The sequence below is a fragment of the Ovis canadensis genome, chromosome 5 (assembly GCF_042477335.2).
Source record: "Ovis canadensis isolate MfBH-ARS-UI-01 breed Bighorn chromosome 5, ARS-UI_OviCan_v2, whole genome shotgun sequence".
NCBI classification, from domain to species: domain Eukaryota; kingdom Metazoa; phylum Chordata; class Mammalia; order Artiodactyla; family Bovidae; genus Ovis; species Ovis canadensis.
Genome location: NC_091249.1, coordinates 106,618,663 through 106,641,755, shown reverse-complemented (window position 1 = coordinate 106,641,755; position 23,093 = coordinate 106,618,663). Strand labels below are relative to the sequence as shown.

The window sequence follows — 23,093 nt, the reverse complement described above, 5'->3', positions numbered from 1 at the left end:
CCACTTTCCTAGGCACCTTCCGCTAGACTTCCAATAGACTCAATTATTTTGTAATTAGATCTGATATCTGTTTATTAAAAAGTCTACTTTTAAGCTGCCTGAAATCCATTTTCGGTAGCATCAATTAATTCATTTAAATCTTATTAAGCATTTATTATGTTCCAGATATAAGCACTGAGGAGAGAGATGTTTTAACACTGAGCATCTACTCTTCTGAAATTCAGAGGTTGCTTACATACACTGTTGGAGGGAATGTAAATCAGTATGGAGATCCCTCAAGGCTAATCATGTTTCTATTATGGCATGCAGCTGTAACTATCTTTTATTTTTTGCCTACTGATTGTGAAAACTGATAAACATCATTTACTACTGTGATTACATAACTATTACACTGACTTAATACTACTGTATTTATGATTGGTCAACGGAAAATAATAGAATTCTATATCACCAAAACTATCATTTAATAGAAAAACCTGTAATCACTTTTAAAAATCCAGATCCATATCAGAATAATCTTGGAATTTTTTGAAAAGTACAAATCCCCAGGTATTGCTTTTTTCCTCCAGAGCTCCAGATATGTTTCTAATGAGCAGCCATGTTTAAAAACAACTGGATTATATGAGGATTGTTTACTTTTATCTAGTTTGTTTCACTTCTATTTCATATCCAGGGCTTCCATTTCATTTAGTTTATGTTTTCCAATTTGTCTGTCTCTTCTTTTTTGACATTCTTTCTCCAGAATTTATCAAGTGTAGTAGAAAAGTCTCTGTATACATATATATATATAAAGTATGTATAATATATCTATTTTAGAAAACTTCTGAATTTTTCCCTGGCTAAAAAATTTGAAATTTTGATTTCACTTGTTTGACTTAGTAGGAATACTATATTTCTAATAAAAAATAGATATGCAATAAGCAACAAAGGTTTACTATATAGCCCAGGGAACTATAGTCAACATCTTATAATAAACTATAATGGAAAATAATCTCAAAAATAATGTATGTGTATATGGATAACTTCTTTTAGATGCGGAATGCCAAAGAATGTTTGAACTACCAAATAACTGCACTCATTTCACATGGTAGCAAGTTAATGCTCAAAAATCCTTCAATCTAGGCTTCAGTAGTACATAAACTGAGAAATTCCAAATATACAACATGGACTTAAAAAAGGGAGAGGAACCAGAGATCAAATTGCTAACATCTGCTGCATCACAGAAAAAGCAAGGGAATTCCTGAAAAACATCTATTTCTGCTTCATTGACTATGCTAAAGCCTTTGACTCCGTGGATCACAACAAACTGTGGAAAATTCTTAACAAGAGATGGGAATACCAAACAACCTTACCTGCCTCCTAAGAAATCTGTATGCAGGTCAAGAAGCAACAGTTAGAACTGGACATGGAACAACAGACTTGTTCCAAATTGGAAAAGGAGTACATCAAAGCTGTATATTCACCCTGTTTATTTAACTTATATGAAGAGTACATCATGTGAAATGCCGGGCTAGATGAAGCACAAGCTGGAATCAAGATTGCTAGGAGAAATACCAATAACCTCAGATATGCAGATAACACCACCCTTATGGCAGAAAGTGAAGAGGAATTAAGGAGCCTCTTGATGAAGGTGAAAGAAGAGAGTGACAAAGCTGGCTTAAAACTCAACATTCAAAAACTAAGATCATGGTATCCGGTCCCATTACTTCATGGCAAATACATGGGAAAAGTGACGGAAAAAGAAACAGTGACAGACTTTATTTTCTTGGGCTCAAAATCACTGTGGACAGTAACCACAACCATGCAGTTAAAAGACACTTGCTCCCTGGAAGAAAAGCTATGAAAAGCTAGACAGAGTATTAAACAGCCAAGACATCAGTTTGCCAACAAAGGTCTACCTAGTCAAAGCTATGTTTTTCCAACAGCCATGTATGGATGTTAGAGCTAGACCATAAAGAAGGATAAGGGCCAAAGAATTGATGGTTTTGAACTGTGGTGTTGGAGAAGATTCTTGAGAGTCCCTTGGACAGCAAGAAAATCAAACTAGTCAATCCTAAGGGAAATCAACCCTGAATATTCATTGGAGGGACTGTTGTTGAAGCTAAAGCTCCAATACTTTGGCTACCTGATGTGAAGAGCCAACTCACTGGAAAAGACCCTGATGCTGGGAAAGATTGAAGGCAGGAGGAGAAGGGGATGACAGAGGATGAGATGGTTGGAAAGCATCATCAACTCAATGGACATGAGTTTGAGCAAATTCCAGGAGATGGTGATGGACAGGGCAGCCTGCTGTGCTGTAGTCCATGGGGTCGCAAAGAGTTGGACACGACTGAGTGATGGAACACCACCACCACTATGTGTAAGTGAATCACCTTGCTGTGCACCTGAGACACTGCAAGTCACCTGTACTTGAATATAATATATATATTAAGAAAAAAATTAAGAATAGAACTACCATTAAGATCCAGCTATCCCACTTCTGGGGCTTCCCTAGTGGCTCAGAGGTTAAAGCGTCTGCCTGGAATTCAGGAGACCCAGGTTCGATCCCTGGGTCAGGAAGATCCCCTGGAGAAGGAAATGGCAACCCACTCCAGTACTTTTGCCTGGAGAATCCCATAGAGGGAGGAGCCTGGTAGGCTACAGTCCATGGGGTTGCAAAGAGTCGGACACGACTGAGCAACTTCACTTTCTTTCATCCGACTTCTGGGCATTTATACAAAGAATATGAAAACACTAATTCGAAAAGATATACACACCCTTTGTTTATTGCAACAATATTTTACACTAGCCAAAATATGGAAATAACCTTAAGAGCCCATCAACAAATGAATAACGATATAACACACATTAACACACACACACATAATAGACTACTACTCAGAAAATAAAAATCTTGCCATTTGTGACAACATGGATAGCCTTTGGACTATTAAGTGAAACAAGTCAGAGAAAGACATATACCCTATGATTGTGGAATATAAAAAACAAATAATCAAAATAAATGAGCAAATTAGACCAAACCTAAACAGGCACACAGATAGAAACAGAGTAGCGGTTACCAGAGGGGAAGGGGTTGGGGGTGGGTGGAGAGAAGGAGATCAACTGTATGGTAACAGAAGAAAACTCAGTTTTTGTGGTGAGCATACTGCAGGAACACAAAAGCAGAAATATAATGTTCATATGCAACTTACACAAGCTGGAATCAAGATTGCCGGGAGAAGTATCAATCACCTCAGATATGCAGATGACACCACCCTTATGGCAGAAAGTGAAGAGGAACTAAAAAGCCTCCTGATGAAAGTGAAAGAGGAGAGTGAAAAAGCTGGCTTAAAGCTCAACATTCAGAAAACAAAGATCATGCCATCCGGTCCCATCACTTCATGGCAAATAGATGGGGAAACAGTGGAAACAGTGTCAGACTTTATTTTGGGGGGCTCCAAAATCACTGCAGCCATGAAATTAAAAGATGCTTACTCCTTGGAAGAAAAGTTATGACCAACCTAGATAGCATATTCAGAAGCAGAGACATTACTTTGTCGACTAAGGTCCGTCTCGTAAAGGCTATGGTTTTTCCTGTGGTCATGTATGGATGTGAGAGTTGGACTGTGAAGAAAGCTGAGAGCCGAAGAATTGATGCTTTGAAACTGTGGTGTTGGAGAAGACTCTTGAGAGTCCCTTGGACTGCAAGAAGATCCAACCAGTCCATTCTGAAGGAGATCAGCCCTGGGATTTCTTTGGAAGGAATGATGCTAAAGGTGAAACTCCAGTACTTTGGCCACCTCATGCAAAGACTTGACTCATTGGAAAAGACTCTGATGCTGGGAGGGATTGGGGGCAGGAGGAGAAGGGGCGACAGAGGATGAGATGGCTGGATGGCATCAATGACTCGATGGACGTCGATCTGGGTGAACTCCGGGAGCTGGCGATGGACAGGGAGGCCTGGCATGCTGGGATTCATGGGGTCACAAAGAGTCGGACACGACTGAGCGACTGAACTGAACTGATGCCAACTTATATAATGTTACAAACTAACATTACAACAATATAGAATTAAAAACAACAAAAAAAAGCCAGAGGCTGATTTAAATAAGAAACTTCAGGTAAAGGGCAAGCAATAGCAAGTGGCATTTGATCTGCACTCTAAGGATAATTAGGACTGGTCAGGTATTTACCGGGTGGCAGGAATATAGGTTTATAGAAAGCAGAGAAAATCTAAGAGCAAAAAAAAGGTCAAGAAATCAAAAAGGGGCTTCCCTGGTGGTGTGGTGATAAAGAATCTGCCTGCCAATGCAGGAGACATGGGTTCAATCCCTTATTTGGGGACGATCCGGCATGCCATGGAGCAACTAAGCCATGTGAGCCACAACTAGAGAGCCTGTGGTCTAGAAGAGTCCAGGAGCCACAACTATCGAAGCCTGCATGCCCCAAAGTCCATGCTCCACAACAAGAGGAGCCCCTGCTTGGTGCAACTCTAGAAAAGCCCAGGCAGCAACAAAGACCCAGCATGGTCAAAAATACATACATATATAAAATTTTTAAAAAAGAAATGAAAAAGTGTTCAGTCACTGGGTACACTTGGGAAAAAGATGAAGGTAAGAATGAAGACACACAGGGCTAAATTATGGAGGGTCTTACATGTTTTGCAAAGGAATTTTAAATGTTTTCTATAGGTGATGTATGTCTTAATGAAGGACTTTTATCTGGGAAATGATAAGACCGCTATGGAAAGACCATACTGGGGTACTTTGGAAGACAAAAGGAAAAAAGTAGAATCAAGATCAACAAGGTTGGCAGTGCAACAGTTTACATAAAAGCAATGAAGGCTTTTAAATAAATGTGATGACAACAAAGGAAGAAACAGAGTTGAAAATTAGGAAGGATGGCAAATAAGTAAACCATATATCCTCACTTCCTACACCTGTGCTGAGATAGTACTTTGTTAGAATTGTGCTCATATCTTCAAAAGTGCAGAAGCTAAGAAAAAAGGTCCAGAAATTATGATTTTATCTTTTTACCCCTTGAAACATAGCACAGTGCCTGGCTTCCAGTAACTACTCAATAACTTTTTTTTTTTTTTAAGAATAAATAAATGCATGCTAGCTAGCCAATTAGCTTGCGTTAAATATAATACAACCAAGAGGGTAGGTAAATCCTTATGATCTCAAAGAAGTAACCAAGCATCTAGCCTTTGCCTGGCTAGTCAAGTAACCTTTCTCTTACTACTATGGATTCCTGCTAAAATCAAACATTTGGATAAAAACAAAGTACTTCCCAGACAAAGGAGGGCTATCAGATACAGACAGCTATCAGAAAAAATGGAAAAATCGATTAGTTCTGAGAGAAACCAGCAGAAATAGATCGATTTCTGAAAAGATTAACATATGTAAGACAAAGGAAGGACTTAGGCAGATGATAGCATGTGCAGAGGCATGGAAAAGATGACATATTTAGGAAACATTAAGTTCAGCTTCAAAATTCAAATTCCTAGCTGGAAAAATACAAGAGAAACACTAAAACAGATACTGTACACAGGTACAAATGTTTATACTGATAATGACCAAAAGTTGATAATGTTCATATCCAATAAATTAATTTTCTTACTTTTTACTACAAAGTTCAAATTTATTTTGTTAAAAAGAAAACAAAGAATGATTTAGCATTCCTGTAAGTCCATTTCATATATTTATTAAACATTTTTAAAAATAAAATGATTGACAAACATGACCAATTTAGCCTTTGTGTTAAACACAACACACAAACATTACACACAGAAAAATAACTTTTTCTAAAAAGAAACATATTTATTTTATCAGTATCTAAAAAATACATAGGAGAACCTGACTATATGAAATTCAGCACCCTTGCATGTGAAATTCCTTACCTGATAAGCACTTCTATTAGAGACCATGTCCCTTTCATACAGGTTGGACACTGAAACAACTCTAAATAATATGTTGACATGGCTGGGGACTTCCAAGGAGGGTGAAGGTGAAGAAGAGCTGACCATATATGAAAGTATCGACCAGAAAACGTATCTATGTTATCCTATTATTTAAAAACAAAGAAAGTAAACAAGATGGCTAAAAGTACAGTTTTTCCAGCTAACTTAGTTTAAAATTTTAATAACCCAGATCTAACTTTCTTGGCAAAAATATGTGTTTGGACAAAGGAGAACAGGTGGGAGTATTATGTTTAGCTAACTGAATACTGCAACTGAGAGAGAGGCATACTCTAAACATGCATCTACATATTAGATAATCTCAGCTCTTGGGACTAATTTATATGAGAGTTAGTGAACCTTCTTGAAACTCATATGAAATGGATTTGTATGAAAGCCCATTTTACTTCTCATGATTATACTGAGATTGAGTCCCCAAATGTGACTTGAAATCAACTAAAGAAACTTTACATGCAACATTCTGACTTATCACCAACGTTAGTCTGACACAGCTTAAACCTGTTTTTTCTTCAAATTGGTACCTTGATAAAGAATATAACTAGAAATCTACCTTTGAAAAGGTGTTTTCATTGGTTTTCACAGTTTAAAGAGTAAATTCAGTATCTACATATATTATGAATAAAAATGATTACCAATGTACTGAGTAGTTTACTAAATGACCTTCTAGATCTCTGAAATTTGATTTTTACATTACTGCCACAGAAAAAAATTCTGAGAAAAATATTAAAACAGAAGTATAGAGTTTAAAAACAAAAGAAATAGTAATAAATGGGTATCTCATTTCTCATTAAAATGAGGGAAACAAATAAGGAAGGGAAAATAATATATACATAATAATATAAACATACAAAAATAACTATAAATATGCAAAAAAGGAGAAAATTTGCCTTTTAACATTCTTTGAAAGACCATAAATACATAAGACTGCTCTTACCTGTAGAATGTTTTCTAGAAGAGCATGGAGAAGGTAAACAGGAGGGATATAATGTGCTTGCAAAGAGGAAAGTTCCTCAATTGCTTCTTTAAAAAACTGTCCTTCTATGAGGCTTTCAATTAAATTTAATATTCCTCGTGGAAATTCAGCATTTTTAACCTACATAAGGAAAGATGCTATGACTCAAAAGGAAGAGGAAAATCCTGACATGAAATTTTGAATTAGTAAGGAGCCTGAATTTCCTCATCTGTACAATGAACAATCTCTGGTCTCACAACCTCACTAGGTCGTTATGTGTTTCAAAAAGAATGATTTATATGAATGTGTTTTACAACAATAAAATTGTACTGCAAAATATATACATTGTTAATTGTTCTATTTACTAGACTTTGTCACATTGAATAGTATGGGGAAATATTACCTCTAAAGAAAACTTGAGACTTCAGTTAGAAGTACAACTAAACATAGCTCTTTTTTTTAATTAAAAAAATATTTATTTTTAATTGATTGATGATTGCTTTACAATAGTGGTTTGATTTCTGTCACACATCAACATGAATTAACCATATGTTTACATATGTCCCTTTTCTCTTGAATTTCCCTCCCACCTTCCTCCCATTTCCACCCCTCTAATTTATTACAGAGCTTCAGTTTGAGTTCCCAGAGTCATACAGCAAATTCCCATTGGCTGTCTATTTACACACGTTAGTGCATATATACACAGCTCTAATTTAGGTGTAAAATTACTTTTTGGTGTTCTTTTAAACTTATAAGCAAACTGTGTCTATTAACATATACTGAATATTAAGACGTCATCAAGTACAATCAATAGTTGCAAAAAATAACAACTGCTGTAACATAAAATCACTCTAAAGAGGCACATTAACATAACTCTAAGAGTTCCACAAAATACATCCTCTTTGATCAAAATATTTTTAACAATAAATTGACTACTTTGAACTAGTTGAGAATAAAGAATACTGTGAAAGACTAAATAGAATAAAGAAGTCAATTTTGAAGGAATGAAGAATACAAAGAAAATAATATACTCATAAATATTATACTGAAAATTTAATCTAAGCAGTAATTATGAAAGCTACGAAATGTATGAATAGAGATACACAACTCACCTGTGATGTGCACAAGTTTTTAATTCTTATCAATTTTTATTATTGTATAGAATTATTTTTGATCTTTGATAGCATTCTATTTTTTTTTTCATATCTGATGAGAGAAACTACATTTCAAATCTGATAGGAATCTTTGTCTTGCTGACAGCACATTTCTTTACATCAAGAAAAAAAAAAACAAACAAAAAACCAACCCTAAAAATAGGGGATTCCCTGATGGCTCAGAGGTAAAGAATCCACCTGCCAATACAGGAGACACAGTAAGGATTCTCCTTAATCTGGGAAGATTCCACATGCTGCGGGTGACATGTGGCCCATGTGCTGTTAACCACTGAGCCCGGGCCCTAGAGCCCGAGCTCTGTAACAAGAGAAGGCATGGCAAGGACCAAGCTGAGCACTACAGCAAGAGGAGCCCTGGCTCACCAACAGTGGAGAAAAGCCTGTGCAGCGATGAAGACCCAGCACAGCCAAAACAAACAAACAAAAAACACTAAGACTAATAAAACGTAAAGCTTCTTTCGGAGAAGGCAATGGCACCCCACTCCAGTACTCTTGCCTGGAAAATCCCATGGGTGGAGGAGCCTGGTAGGCTGCAGTCCAGGGGGTCTCTAAGAGTCGGACACGACTGAGCGACTTTACTTTCACTTTTATGCATTGGAGAAGGAAATGGCAACCCACTCCAGTGTTCTTGCCTGGAGAATCCCAGGAATGGGGGAGCCTGGTGGGCTGCCATCTATGGGGTCGCACAGAGTGGGACACGACTGAAGTGACTTAGCAAAGCTTCTTTTTGTCCCCATTACCATCTTACACCAAATCTCTTACCTCAACATTGTATGCTGGTTGTTTATCTATTCTAATGCCGCGGTATCTTACAGCCTACAAAACAGAAATCGTTAATTAAACATTTTTAGGTTGAAAAATACACTTCAACTTACAAAGTTTAAAACCTTGGCCAAACGTACAAAACAGATTCAGGAAGACATTAATAGATGTAACTGATCTGATTCTCATGTTTACTAGTGACCTCTACCATTTTAGGGACATGCCACTCTCTTGAGTATGAACAGTTTCTTTTTTCCCCCTTTCTAAAATAAAAGAGATTAAAAAATAAGGTCATATTCACTTTCAAGACCTGAAGAGGTCCACTGTCCTTAGTATTTGAATTAGAAATATAAATGGAGAGAGCATTTTGTACAAAAAATACATAGGAAAAAAATGCAGTCGTGTTTGATACATAATCACAGGTAAAATCTTCCTCTATTGTTGTCAAATATCACTAAGTTTGTATTTGTTTAAAAAATTATACTGGAAAAATACTTGCAACAAACATGAAAAGAGATAACACCCTGATTACATCAAGAGTTCTAGAAGCAACGGTATAAAACCACCTACTGGAAAAATACAGAAAAGAATACCACAAGCAACTGGCAGAGGAAAAAATACACAAGTGGCAAGTGAAGGCATAGAATATGCTCCATCTTGCTACTAATACAAGGAATACAAATGAAAACAATGATAGACATCGGGCTTCCACTTAGGGTATAGAAAGCTGGAAGGAGAGGCGTTCCCACATTACAAACAATAAAAAGCTGGAAAATTTATGAAATCCTAATTTTACCTGAACCCTTCTGACAGCAGAGGTCTTAGTGCAACCAACTAAACAGAAATATGAAGAAAGACAGGAGCCTCCAAGGACATGAGTACTGATTTATCTGAGACAGTGAGTAGGAAGAGGATTCCGATACAGTAGGTAAGAAAATTTCAGCTTAAATTTGTTGCCACTTGCTAATGGCCAAGTGTGGGACAGAGTGAGAGAACAAAACCCTTGGGAATCAATAAAATGAGGGGCATTTGCACTCAATGGCATGATCTCCTCCATGGACCTCACTGTGTACTCAGGGAAAGGAAAAGGGACAGGATGGGAGACTGAAGTCAGTCTCCCAGGTGGTGAAGGCTGAAATGTGAAAGAGTGGCTGCTGTGGTCAAGGCAGCACATGCTGTTATATACCCTCAGGACACCGATGAAAAGCAATTACCTGCTGAATAAAGGCAGGGGGAAAAAAGTCCTTTACTATGAAGATGGAGAGAAGAGATGGTGATCCCACATCATTAGGGATACCCCATTACTTGGGGCATGGCAAGGACCCTGAAAAAGCCCTTCTCCCAAACCCAGGGCGCCTCAAAGTTTTCCTCAAACTGAGGCTAAACTGAGAAACACCAACAACTTAGGTTTAGAAAACTCCTAATTTATCCATGACATCACTGAGTTATAAACAGCAGAGAATTCATCAATTTACATTTTCTTACTCATTGTTCAAATACAATAATTACTATTTACAAAAATTAATGAACTAAGAAAATTATGTTAAGACATATTAAATATAATAAAATGACTCATTATTGTTATTATTATTATTACATATGGGTAACACTGCAGAATGACAAGAAAACTACACAAAGCCAAATTCTACCTGAGCTCTATATATGTGTTTCCTTAAGGCATTCTTCAGGCCAACAATATCCACATCTGTCCTGATATCCTTGGTTTTTGATTCTTTGGCATGACAAGCAAAAATGGAATTCTTCCTTTCTTTCTGTATACATATAAGAACTACTTTAGACAATGTACGAAAGAGTGCTAACACAAATGCTAAGTATCACAATGGACAATGTAACACCAGAACACATTCATGCAGTGTTAATCACAGCAAAGATCCTTACAACCATATTAGAAAAAGATTACACAATGAAATTAAAAAAAATTAAAAACAGTGTTTTAATTGGAAAGTTTTACCTGATATTTACATGTTCCCTTCCTTACATATTTTCCTTTTAACCTATTCCAAATCTTTTCTGAAACCTCTCTTATTTTTGTTGTCATGTTCCCACAAAAATGGGGCATCCCAGGTGGCACAGTGGTGAAGAATCCGCCTGCCAATGCAGCAGATGTGGGTTTGATCCCTGGAGTAGGAAATGGCAACCCACTCCAGTATTCTTGCCTGGAGAATACCATGGACAGAGGAGCCGGGCAGGCTACAGTTCACAGGGTCATAAAAGTCAGACATGACGGAGCATTCAAACCACAGAACATGATTGTTTATTTACCTTTATCATTTTTCTGAAGATCCTTCTGAATACATGTAAACATGCTATGGTTTATATGGTAAAACAAAGTTATACTCTAGAAAAATTACCTCAAGAAGGATCTCATTTAAAAGAAAAGATATCAGGGCTTCCCTGGTAGCTCAGTGGTAAAGAATCCACCTGCAGGAGACAATGATTCTATCTCTGATCTGGGGAGATTCCGCATGTCACAGAGCAAGGAAGCCCCTGCACCACAAATACTGAGCCTGTCCAGAGGCCAGGAGCCGCAACTCCTGAGTCCATGTGCCACAACTAACTGATGCCTGGACACCCTAGAGCCAGTGCTCTGCAACAAGAGAAGCCACTGTAATGAGAAACCCACACACCACAACTAGAGAACAGCCCTTGCTTGCTGCAACTAGAGAAGAGCCCACACAGCAACAAAGATCCAGCACAGCCAAAAGTAAATGAATGAATAAAATAAACATTTTTAGAAAGACAAGCTATCTTATTAATAATGGTCTATACCATACCAGGGATGAACAAGATAAACTAAAATTTAGATTAGAATGTATTACTCAAACTACATACCATGTGTTTTCCATTTTAAAAATTTTACCCTCTTTTCCCAGAACCTTTCTTTTCCTTTTTGTCAGGAAAAATAAAACATATTTGAACATCTTGATCATTAATTCAAATTATTTCTGTACACACGTAAAAATACTTTCATTGTGAACCAAAGCTAATTATAAAATTATGAATATTATACTAGAAAAAAATGAGAAAATTCTTTCCATAAGATGTACAGGTTACATTTCACACAGCAAGCAATCACAAAAGTCAGATTATATGTAAAGGTGATATTAAGGAAGAACCAGAGAAAATTAAAACTTCTTTTTTCAGCTTAGCTTACAAAATTTTACCTGATCTCCATAAATGTGCTTTCTTAAGGTACTCCTGTCATGTTCAATGTCCTTCCTGGAATCTCTTTCTTTCTCTTTTTTGCGTTTTTTCCTCAAAGTATAAATCCTTTGAATATCTTCATCTTTTTTCTTAATTTCCTTCCACATATATTTAGATCAAAATTAAACAAATCTCAACATGAACGATGTACGTTACTAAATCCACATAAATTCAAGAAGAGTCGGACTTAAAACACATTAAAAAATAGTTATATACAATAGGAAACTTCAACTACTGTTGGAGTGGGTATACATTAGTAAAGTATTTTGGAAAGCTTAGTAGATCATTACTTAGTTGTCATTACTTAGTAGAGTTCAACACGTACAGTTCTTATGACCTAGAATTCTCTCAGGCATATATCCTAGGCTAGAGGAACTCTTGAACATGTACACCAAGAATCAATAAGAAAACGTTCATAGTGCTCATAACAGAAATGCTCATAATTAAAAAACCAAACAATCCATCAAAAACAAACAAAAACAAACCCAAATACCTATCAATAGTTAAATGGATAAAAAGTATAATTGTGAAACAGTGAAATATATGCACCAGCAAAAAAGCAAGTCACAGAAGATTACAAATACTATGAACTACAAAAAGTTCATTAACAGGCAAACTTATTGGGAGGGAAAATAACATATTGGTAGGTAGTAAAACTATAATGAAACACAAGAAAATAATTAAAACAAATTCCAGCACAGACGTTACCTATCATCGGTAAGAGGAAGAAAAAGGGACATGGTTTGGAAATGACACACAGCACGATGTTCAAAAGTTGGGAATGCTCTATTTCTTAACATATATTCACCATTTTACTCTTTCAAAAACTGTACACAAATCCTTTATCAACACATATACACACAGTTCAGAAGAAACAACTTCATAAATGACAATATTAGAAAAGAGTATAAAATATAGATAACTTTTAATTGGGAAGGTCTTACCTGATTTCCGTAAATATGCCTTCCTAAGGCATTTCTCATTTTCACAAATTTCAAATTTTTCCTAGAATCTCTGAATTTTTCTTTGCTCTGATGTTCAGTCAAAATAGAACTAATAGTAACATCTTCATCATGATTTTTCATTTCTTTCTGTATGTTTATAAAAATACTTTAGTTAGAGGATAGATTAAGTAAAGCCTCAATACAACCAATGCAAGTCAAAACAAAAATCTCACTCAGAAAAACAGGTTTTATAAAACATATACGTAAGATTAAACAGAGTATTATGCATTATGTTACATTTTAGCTATACTATGATGAAGCAGAAAAATACAGATATTTAGTTCTCGAAGTGTTTGCGCATATATTTAATTTAGGTATTTTGTTAACTTAATCTTTCTTGGAATCTCTGCTTTTTAAAAAAGTTGCCATATGCTTAATCAAAGCAGATTTGGTTATCTTCATTAATTTCCAAGTATTTGTGAAATACACTGGATATTGAATAGAGTTTTCCCATTATTTAGGCATATCAAATTAAACATCTCAGAAAATCTCTGTATAGGAAATAGATACGATAACATTGTGCTCAATCACTTTGGTGGTGTCTGACTCTGCGACCCTGTGGACTGTAGCCCACAGGCTCCTTTATCCACAGAGATTCTCTAGGCAAAAATACTGGGTTGGGTTGCCACTCCCTTCTTCAGGGGATCTTCTTCCCTCAGGGACTGAACCCACAAACTTATGTCTTTTGCATTGGCAGGCAGGTTCTTTACCACTGGGAAGCCCTATAAAAATCAATATTATTATATCGTGTGTGCGTGTGTGTTGGGGGGGGGCAGGCTGGGAAGCCCTATAAAAATCAATATTATTATATCGTGTGTTTGTGTGTGGCAGGCTGGGAAGCCCTATAAAAATCAATATTATTATATCGTGTGTGTGTGTGTGTGTGGCAGGCTGGGAAGCCCTATAAAAATCAATATTATTATATCGTGTGTGTGTGTGTGTGTGTGTGTGTGTGTGTGGCAGGCTGGGAAGCCCTACAATAATCAATATTATTATATCGTGTGTGTGTGTGTGTGTTTGTGTGTGTGGCAGGCAGGTTCTTTACCACTAGCGCCACCTGGGAAGCCCTATAAAAATCAATATTATTATATCGTGTGTGTGTGCGCATGCGTGTGTGTGTGTGTGTGTGTGTTAGTTGCTCAGTAGAGTTCAACCCTGTGATCCCATGGACTGTAGCCCACCAGACTCTTATCTATGTCCATGGAATCCTCCAGGCAAGAAGTGGGTAGCCATTCCCTTCTGTAGGGGATTTTCTCAACCATTAAACAAGATAAAAAGTATTGCAAACTATATTATTTATTCTTTATACAAAGAAACTTATTCAAAAAAATAGAAATTGCTACCTGAATTTGATAATACATTCTTCTGAGTTCTAAAAAGAACAAGATATTTACAGATATATTCTTTTTACTTTTTAAAATTGATATAGCTGATGTAAAATATTATATAAGTTATAGGTGTACAACATTGTGATTCACAATTTTTAAAGGTTATACTCAACTTATAGTTATTATAAAATACTGGCTATATTCCCTGTGTTGTACGATATATCCTTGCAGCTTACTTCACAAGTAATGGTGTGTACCTCTTACCCCCCTACCCCTATACTGCACTCTCCTGCCATCACCATTCCCTCTCCGTGCTGGTAACCTCTAGTTTGTTCTCCACATCCGTGAGTCCATTTCGTTTTTGTATTATTCACTAGTTTGCTTTATCTTTTAGATTCCAAATATAAATTATACTGCATTTGTCTTTCTCTGACTTACTTTACTAGTGTAACACCCTCCAAGTCCATCTGTGTGTGCTAAGTCACTTCAGTTGTGGCTGACTCTCTGCCACCTTATGGGCCGTAGCCTGCCAGGCTCTTCTGTCCCTGCGGTTCTCCAGGCAAGAATACTGGAGTGGGTTGCCATGTCTTCCTCCAGGGGATCTTCTCAACCCAGGGATCAAACCCACAACTCTTATATCTCCTGCTTTGGCAGGTGGGTTCATTACCACTAGTACCACCTGGGAATCCAACTCCATCAATGTTGTTGCAAATGGCAAACTTTCATTTTTTTAACTAAGTAGTATTTCACTATATATGTGTATAAATACACACACATATATTTATATATATATATATATATATATATCATCTTCTTAATCCATTCATTTGTTAACGAACACTTAGGTTGCTTTCACATCACGGTAGTTTCTTTTTTTCCCTAATATGTACCCAGGAATGAAACTGCTTAGTCAAATGGTAGTTCCAGTTTTAGTTTTTCTGAGAAACTGCCATACTATTTTCTACAGTGGGTGTACCAATTTATATTCCTACCAACAACTGTATTTTGAAAAAGCCAAAAAAAATTGCAAAAATATTTTAAGCTCTTGGAATATTTTATTTACTCTCTCCACATACGATTTGGTAAGGTACTATTTAGTTGCGGAAGTTCCAAATTGTTCCTATAATTCTCAAGGAAAAAACTTGACAGATGCAGTAAAAACAAATTTTAATTTCTTTCTAATCACATTAAAAAATAGTTTAGACTGTTTTAGTTGCTTCTGCTATCTGAAAAGTTTTAATTGAGAGCCACATATACACTTTCTGAAGGTACTTTTTATTGCTTCAAGTTCAGAATCCTTCATGTTTTTGTTTTCCATATTTAATTAAAGTAGAAGTCCCTTATGCCACTGAAGAAAACCTGATCTATATGCAGTAAAATACCTGAATTTAGACCATATTTTTAGACCAATACATATATTGCCGACTCCTTCGTAAGACACACATTACATTCAACATATAGTTGTTTTACGTAATTATCATGTGTTGAGAACATGCTATGTGATTAGAAACTGAATTTCTATATGTACATATGTATTACTTCAATAAGAGCTTCAAAACAGACATAGGACAGTATCTATGTTCAAATTATAGACTTAGTATGTTCAAATTATAGACTGAAAATCAGATTTGGGTTCCAATACCAGCTCTGTGATGTCAAAATCAGTGTTTTTCCACCAAATAACACCTCTCCTACAATTTTGAAAGAAAAATCAGAAATACAGAAAATTTTTGTTCTTTTAGATGATAAAATGTTACCTGTGTTCTGCACATGGTCTCTTTTAAGGTATCTTTCATTTCAAGAAATCCCATATTTTCCCGGAAATCATTGCTTTTTTCTTGACTGCTATGGTTCTTCCAAGTAGAATTGGTTTGGGAATCTTCATCATTATGAATTTCTTTCTGTATGGATGTAAAAATGGTTTGGGCAACCAATGAAGTATAATTTCAACATTATATACTCTATGTGATATCCAATTTTATAACTGCAAAATATTTTAGAGGTCAATAGAAAAAATGCACCTAAATCAAAGTTTATTAAACACTAATAAACTCCTTGAAGGGAAAAAAAAATAATTACGACAAAGGTCCTGAATAAAGTAGCAGTAAAAATGTATCTCAAGAAAAGCTAATGTTTTGTTAGTCTAGTAACAGGCAACTCTTTTTATAAATAATCACAAAAATATTTTATGTAATCCCTTACCAAGTTACAATCTATTTCAAAATTTTCTGAATCAGAGAAATAATCTATAGTATTTTTCAGCTTTTTACTAATAAGACTTATTTGCAAATCTATCACACAAAGAAAACAGAATAGCTGAACTCACAGCTCTTATTTACTTGAATATTAATAAGCAATTATCTTCACCAAACTCTATCTCAAATGTATTTCTCTTGCTAAGAAATATAAACTGATATTATAACTACCTAATAATAATTTTTTAAAAAGTTGCATGTGTACTTATACATATAATTCTAGAAGTTTAGTAACATGAAGAATTGAGAATAAAGATGAATTCAAGTACTTATGCAAGGATATTCAGAGACTGACTATCTTTACACAGAGACTGGAGAATCACTGTCCTCCTAGGGAGCAATTATGAAATAGCCAAAATGTGCTAAGGCCTGTGGTGTGATATCTGGTTCCCTTTCACTTGTTCTGGGCTTCCTATATGGATGTGAGGGTACTTTGGCAGCCTGCAATCCTGCCACCAGAGAACAATCCCTAAGAGTAGCTAATTACATTTCTTCAGTTACTCAGGAAAGTGAAATGGAAAACAAAGAAAAATGAAGACTCTCCTTCTTTCCTGCTCCTAGAATCAAGGTAAGTATTAGTCTGAATGTATAATTTCCATTAAGGACAACTGTAATGGGTATAAACTGAGTTTCTGGCTTCAAATTTCACACTGTTGATAACGAGGACAGATCCTCAGGCTTAGATCATCAAAGAATGTCTAAAATATAGGATGCATCAATCACAATTAGATTCCAGTTATCTAGAACACATATGCAGAAGAACATACCATTATCGTTAGCAACTAGGGAAGAACATACTGTTTTCAAAGTATATTTAAACATCCATTTCAGATGCTGTATACTGATCTGTGTATTAAAATGTATAAGTAAAGTATCCTATTTAAGTTAAATAGTTAAAAATCAGAACCTGATAAACTATGACATTTTAAATAACACCAAATGTGAAATTCTAGAAAATAATTTATTTTCTACAGTGCTAAACATCAACATATAATTATCTCCAAGCCACTAATATGTTCTCCAAAGGGCTACTCTTGTGAAAAATATGGGCATTATTTATCTGCAAATATTCCTTATTCTTTATTTTATGAATATTTTAGTGCCAACTATACACTAGGCACTGTTAGGTATCTGTCTCCTATATGATCTGGGAAAAGACGGCCATGTCTAATTTTCTTCATATAGTATAATGTATTTCCCAAACAGATGAGCAAAAGCTTACCAATTCAGTAAATTATTTTACTATCTAAGACAGGGCAAAACAGTGTGGCAATGATAGCTGCCTTGGGTTCTGATTCGCATACTTAGCTTTGTTTTCTATTTTAAAGCAGGTATGGCTATAATTTGATCTCCAATAGATAAGGTTTTTCTTTGATTAAGCCATATAAGTTGTCATACAACTTCAATGAATTCACAAGACTGGATGGAGAGCCAGAGAGGTCAAGTAATCAGAACAAGCACCTTTTAAGTGCCCTGTGCTCTACATGTTTTTTTGTTTGTTTGTTTTTTGTGGGTTTTTTTTTTTTTTTTTGCCACATCCTGTGGCTTGTGGGATCTTAGTTCCCTGGCCAGGGATTGAACCCAGGGCCCCTGGAAGTGCTGAGTCCTAACCACTAGACCACCAGGGAATTCCCAGTGTTCTACATGGTTTTTAACTAGTATGTATCCTCAGATTCTTAAGCTGGATCTCATAACCCAAGAATGACCACTAGTGTAATCTTTAAAACATTAACTATTTTTAACTACCCAGAAAGAGACCAGGTAAGTATCAAAGAAAGCTATTAATACTCAAAATAAGAAAAGGGGAGACTTAAGGGGAGCAGTCTTAAAATTTTTTAAGTGCTTACTCTTACATTTTTGGTCTGATATGATAGTTGTAAGATCATGGGAAAATTATTCAACTCAATTATACTTCACTAACCATAAAATGGGGCCATAATACATACCACATAGGAACATATGGTTTAAAATAAGACTAAGTGTAAAAAGTGCTTAGTATAGTGCCTGGCACATAGTAATCAATAAATAATGGCCTAGAGTAACAGTTATAATTTTCGTAACAGCCAAAGTAAGGTAAGTATTGGTTTTTACATATAAAGGAAGAAATGCCATCACAGAATAAATGACTTTACTATTGTTAAAGAATTAATAAGTTACAAATCTAGGCCAACAATTAGTTGATCTGGAACAAAAAGTGTGTATTTTTTTCAATTATTACTACTGTATTTCCATAAGAGCTTTCTGTAGTTCATCTTATTTCTTAGGCTGAAAATCAAAAGAAATTTTGAATATTCCTAAGGATCCTCTCCTTTTTGTGAATCTTCCTTGGGCCAAACAACTGATATTCATTAGTCACTGACTTTTCTGTATCTCTACACCTTGCATGTGATTTTCCCAATGCACAATACACACTAAACTGTAATTAACAGTTTCCACATTCTGTTTTTGCAATGTTCTGTTTTCGCAGTCTGGCAGGTGGTCTTTTTCATTTTCCACAGTGCACAGAAGAGAACCTGGTAAGCAAAAGTCTTCAATAGGTATCTATAAACTGGGACTAAATAACTCCTGATTCTGTTACTAAGTGACTTTACAGAAAGTTAAGGAGATTAAACAAAACTATTTCTTTTAAACAACTGCTTAATTGTTACTTTTAGCTCAGTCATTTTATAAGGCAACCCTTCTTAGAGGACACTTCAGAATCTATCTAATGAGGACTGTATTACATTGTATGCCAAAGAGGTTATGAATGGTTATGAACTAACTCCCAGCTGTCTATTCCAGAGTTTATAAAAAAATGTATGCTAAAACAAATATAAGTTAGAGACTGTCTTTAAGTTTGCTTGATACACTATTGCTGCCCTCTAATACTTCAGCAGTTGAATGTGACTGTAGTCGGACTACTGCAAAATAAGATGATAGAAAAAGCACGTTATTACATTTAATTCATTTCTTTCTACAGAAAAAGGGGAATTTAGACACTTTTTCTAATTTAGTTAAGAATGGTTCTCATTCTGTTGACAGTTAACACTACCTTTAAACTGTGTAGATACATCAGATAGGATGCTTTTGGCTACCATTAACAGAAAACCAATTCAAAGTAATGTAAACAGCATGGAAATTCCAACCTCACAGAATGGCAATATGGTCCACTGCTAAGTCAGGCTTCAGGGCTGACTAATCCAGCACCTCAAGTATCGCTAAGGGAATCTACATTCTGTCTCTAAACTCTGCTGTCTACAGGATTGATTTCATCCTAAGGCTACTTCTCACGGTCAAAGAATGGCATTTTTCCACTTCACATCTAGTAGACGCCAGACTGCCAGAGGCTTTTTTCAGAATGAAAAAGAAACTTCCCAGAAGCTCTTACATACCTCTCTGTATGTCCCATGAATTAGAACTGGTTGACATGCCCATTCCTAGACCAATCACTGTCAAGGACAATGAGATTATCCACAGTCCAAGCAGATCCATCCTCTGAACTAAGGTTAAATTTCCAATCCACACTGCTGCTACTCAGTAGGGAAAGGTAATTACAGAATGATATATTACATCTACTCTTGGAATACTCAGGGTCATTCATAATTTCTCTATTAATCCAACAAATATAGATATAAAATGAGAATTCATGTGCCAGGCTTATGCAAAAATGATTCAGATATAACTATGGAAAAGACAGACATCATCTTTGAGGACACAGTGCTTTTGGTTTACTAACAGAAGGGGGAAAAGACATTAACCAGGTAACCAGCCAATTAATTAATTACAATTGTGATGAGTACTATAAAGCAAAATAATATTAGAACACATTATAGGTGGACCTAGCTATCTTAATAAGAAGGCCAGGGAGGCTTTCTTGAAGAGGCAACATTATAACTGCAAACTGAATGATGAGCAGAAAGTAGGCAAGCACAGGGACTGAGAGAGTAGTGAGTGGAAAGGAGCTTTTTAGGAAGAGAAAACAGCTTTGCAGAAGATACTGAGGTAGGAAGTAGCTTAACCTGTTTAAGACATTGGGAGAAGGCAGTTACAGTATAGCAAGCATAGGAAAAAGTAGAGCAGGTTACAGTTGCAAAGGCAGGGGAGACAGGAACCCTGTGGGAACTTAAAGCCATGTTAGAGGTTTACAACTTTATCCTATGGCAACAGGAAGCCAGTGGAGAAGTTTAAGTGGGAAAGTGACAGCATCAGAACTATTTTAGAAAGAGCATTTTAGCTGTTCCCTCTGAATGAAGCTGAGTGGACTAGAGCAAGAAAAGGTGAGAGTTATTAGGAAATTAGCAAGAGTAGCAGCAAAGAAGCAGAACAGGGAGAGTACAAAGGAGTTGATTCCAGCACAGGGACAGGAGGATGAACCGAACATGATGTTAGCACAGCAGAGAAGCAGTTTATTCAAGACGTATTCAGAATAAAATCAATAGGGTTTGGTAGCTGACAAGACATGGGGAAAAAAGGGAAGGAAGGTTCCAAGAGTGATTCCCAAGTTTCTAATATAAATTATTAAATAAAAGGTTGTATACTATCTATTGAAATAGGAAACAGTGAAGGAGCTAATTTTCCCTAGAAGACCAAGATTCAATTTTTAGACATACTGCAGGTTCTCTTCCATCCTGAGTGAACCTTCTAAAATTTTTTTCTGCGCTTACTTTCAAAGCAATTCTTCTAGGGTTATTTCCATTCAGACAACTTAAGGAGTAGTATGTGTATCAAGTGGGGAGATGCTGGTGGAGGAAGAGGACAGGAAAATATTTCTGAATTCTTAGAAACAGCTTTCTCTTTTCCAGTGGGAGAATACATGAAGAATTCTCACATGATACTATAGCCCACTGATGTTTTATTTATACTGATTCAAAATGGTTAATATTATTTTATAATAAACATCACCAAAGCACTGAAAACAAAAATAGAGACTCTGGATAAGACAAATTTTAAATGTAGTAAGCAAGCTCCCTTTAGCTTTATCAGAAGTATTTTCAAATATTTAAATAATTCAGAGTAATTGCCTTAAAAACATCATTTTAATTCTAATCATATTTTCAAAACTCAGAACATAATTTGATTTTATATATTCACTATATTAATTTCATAAAATAAACATTTAAAAATGCTTAAAAAAAAAAACTTACCTCTAAAAGAAAATCTTCTAGATACTGAATTGGATAGAATGGAGCCTTAAAGTCATCTTTTTCTTGTTCAGCCTTGATTCTTGCATTACTGGCAATCACATGAGTTATTCCTGTTGGTGAATTTTTTGGTAAAATAACATTTGCTTTTCCAGCCTCCAAAACTCTAAAATGTAAACAGTATAGAAAAGTGTATTAAAAATAAAATATTTAGCCAAATTATCTAAATCAATTACTTCCCAGGAGTAGGTGCAGAACTTTCGGAAAGGAATTAACTTCTTTGGTCTATTTGAGTACCATGAAGAATAATTATTGCAATGACTCCCTAAACTGTTAAGTTTTTCAGAACAGATGCTTAAGAAATCATGCTATTTTCTCTATTTATCCATTTTTGATATGGGAAAAGTTTTTAAGAATCAAGAATACTAAGTTTATTTCCTAAGTAAAAGTCACCTCTATAAGCCAAAAAAGGAAGAAGTCTAAGAGAGTGTTTCACCTCAAAAAGCAACATACCTCCAAAAAAACCATTCTGAACCACAAAAAAATGGAGGTAAAGTTGCCAACCTTCTTCTAAAAATTCACCTTTTGAAAAAGTTTAACTTTGATCTATATTAAGAAATACATTTTACATTTAGGCTCAAAAGACACAGACACATACCCAAAAGTTTCATTAAAGTTCATTACTGCTGAGGATTTAGAAAGCTACAAAAGACTGCTACGACCTTACAATAACAAAAAGTCAAATAATCCACAAAAGTATAACTTTTCATGAACTCAGAGAACTGAGATAACAAGCCAATTAAGAAACTTAATTTCCAAAGGAGCACTCAGCACCTTTGTGAAAAGACTGGATGCCCAAACTATTTTACTTTTGCCAGAGCATAGGACAGAAGTAGCCACCATAAATGCAAGTAAGAGTCTGGTAATATTTAAATAAATTTAAAGGCCAAGTGTAGGTAGTATGACAGTTTAGAATAACTGAGAATCCCTGACACATGAAAGGATGTCCCCTCAGTTGCAAGCTCTTTGCCCCCAGCCTCTATTAAGGATTCCTGAAAAAGATCAGGAGCAAGTAACAGTGGGAATCCCTGATGGTAGTGAAGGTGGGCCAGTGGGGACTGCTTGACAATAACAAATAGACATAAAACCAGAACCACTCCCCTGGCTCCATCTCTCTTATGAAGCAGAAGCCTGAAGCCATCTGGGTAAGATAAAGTTTTTTGACTTCAGAACCCAGGAAAAGATGCACTGGTTTTTGGAAGAGTGGAAGTTAAAACGCATCTGCCTTTGGGAAAGGGGTAGGAAAGCCTCCTGCT

The 23,093-nt window shown here is 35.7% G+C and overlaps 1 protein-coding gene across 1 annotated transcript in view; it reads right to left on the bottom strand.

Moving 5' to 3' along the window:
* Positions 1–23,093, bottom strand: part of SLF1 (SMC5-SMC6 complex localization factor 1) — a 73,587-nt gene that overhangs the window by 33,059 nt on the left and 17,435 nt on the right. Inside the window, exons 5-12 of the mRNA XM_069590147.1 lie at positions 21,781–21,943; positions 16,160–16,303; positions 13,015–13,161; positions 12,031–12,168; positions 10,495–10,617; positions 8,846–8,899; positions 6,894–7,052; positions 5,882–6,045 (exon numbers count right to left, since the gene is read on the bottom strand). Coding sequence (XP_069446248.1) covers positions 5,882–6,045; positions 6,894–7,052; positions 8,846–8,899; positions 10,495–10,617; positions 12,031–12,168; positions 13,015–13,161; positions 16,160–16,303; positions 21,781–21,943 — 1,092 coding nt within the window. The remainder of the gene's footprint in view (positions 1–5,881; positions 6,046–6,893; positions 7,053–8,845; positions 8,900–10,494; positions 10,618–12,030; positions 12,169–13,014; positions 13,162–16,159; positions 16,304–21,780; positions 21,944–23,093) is intronic.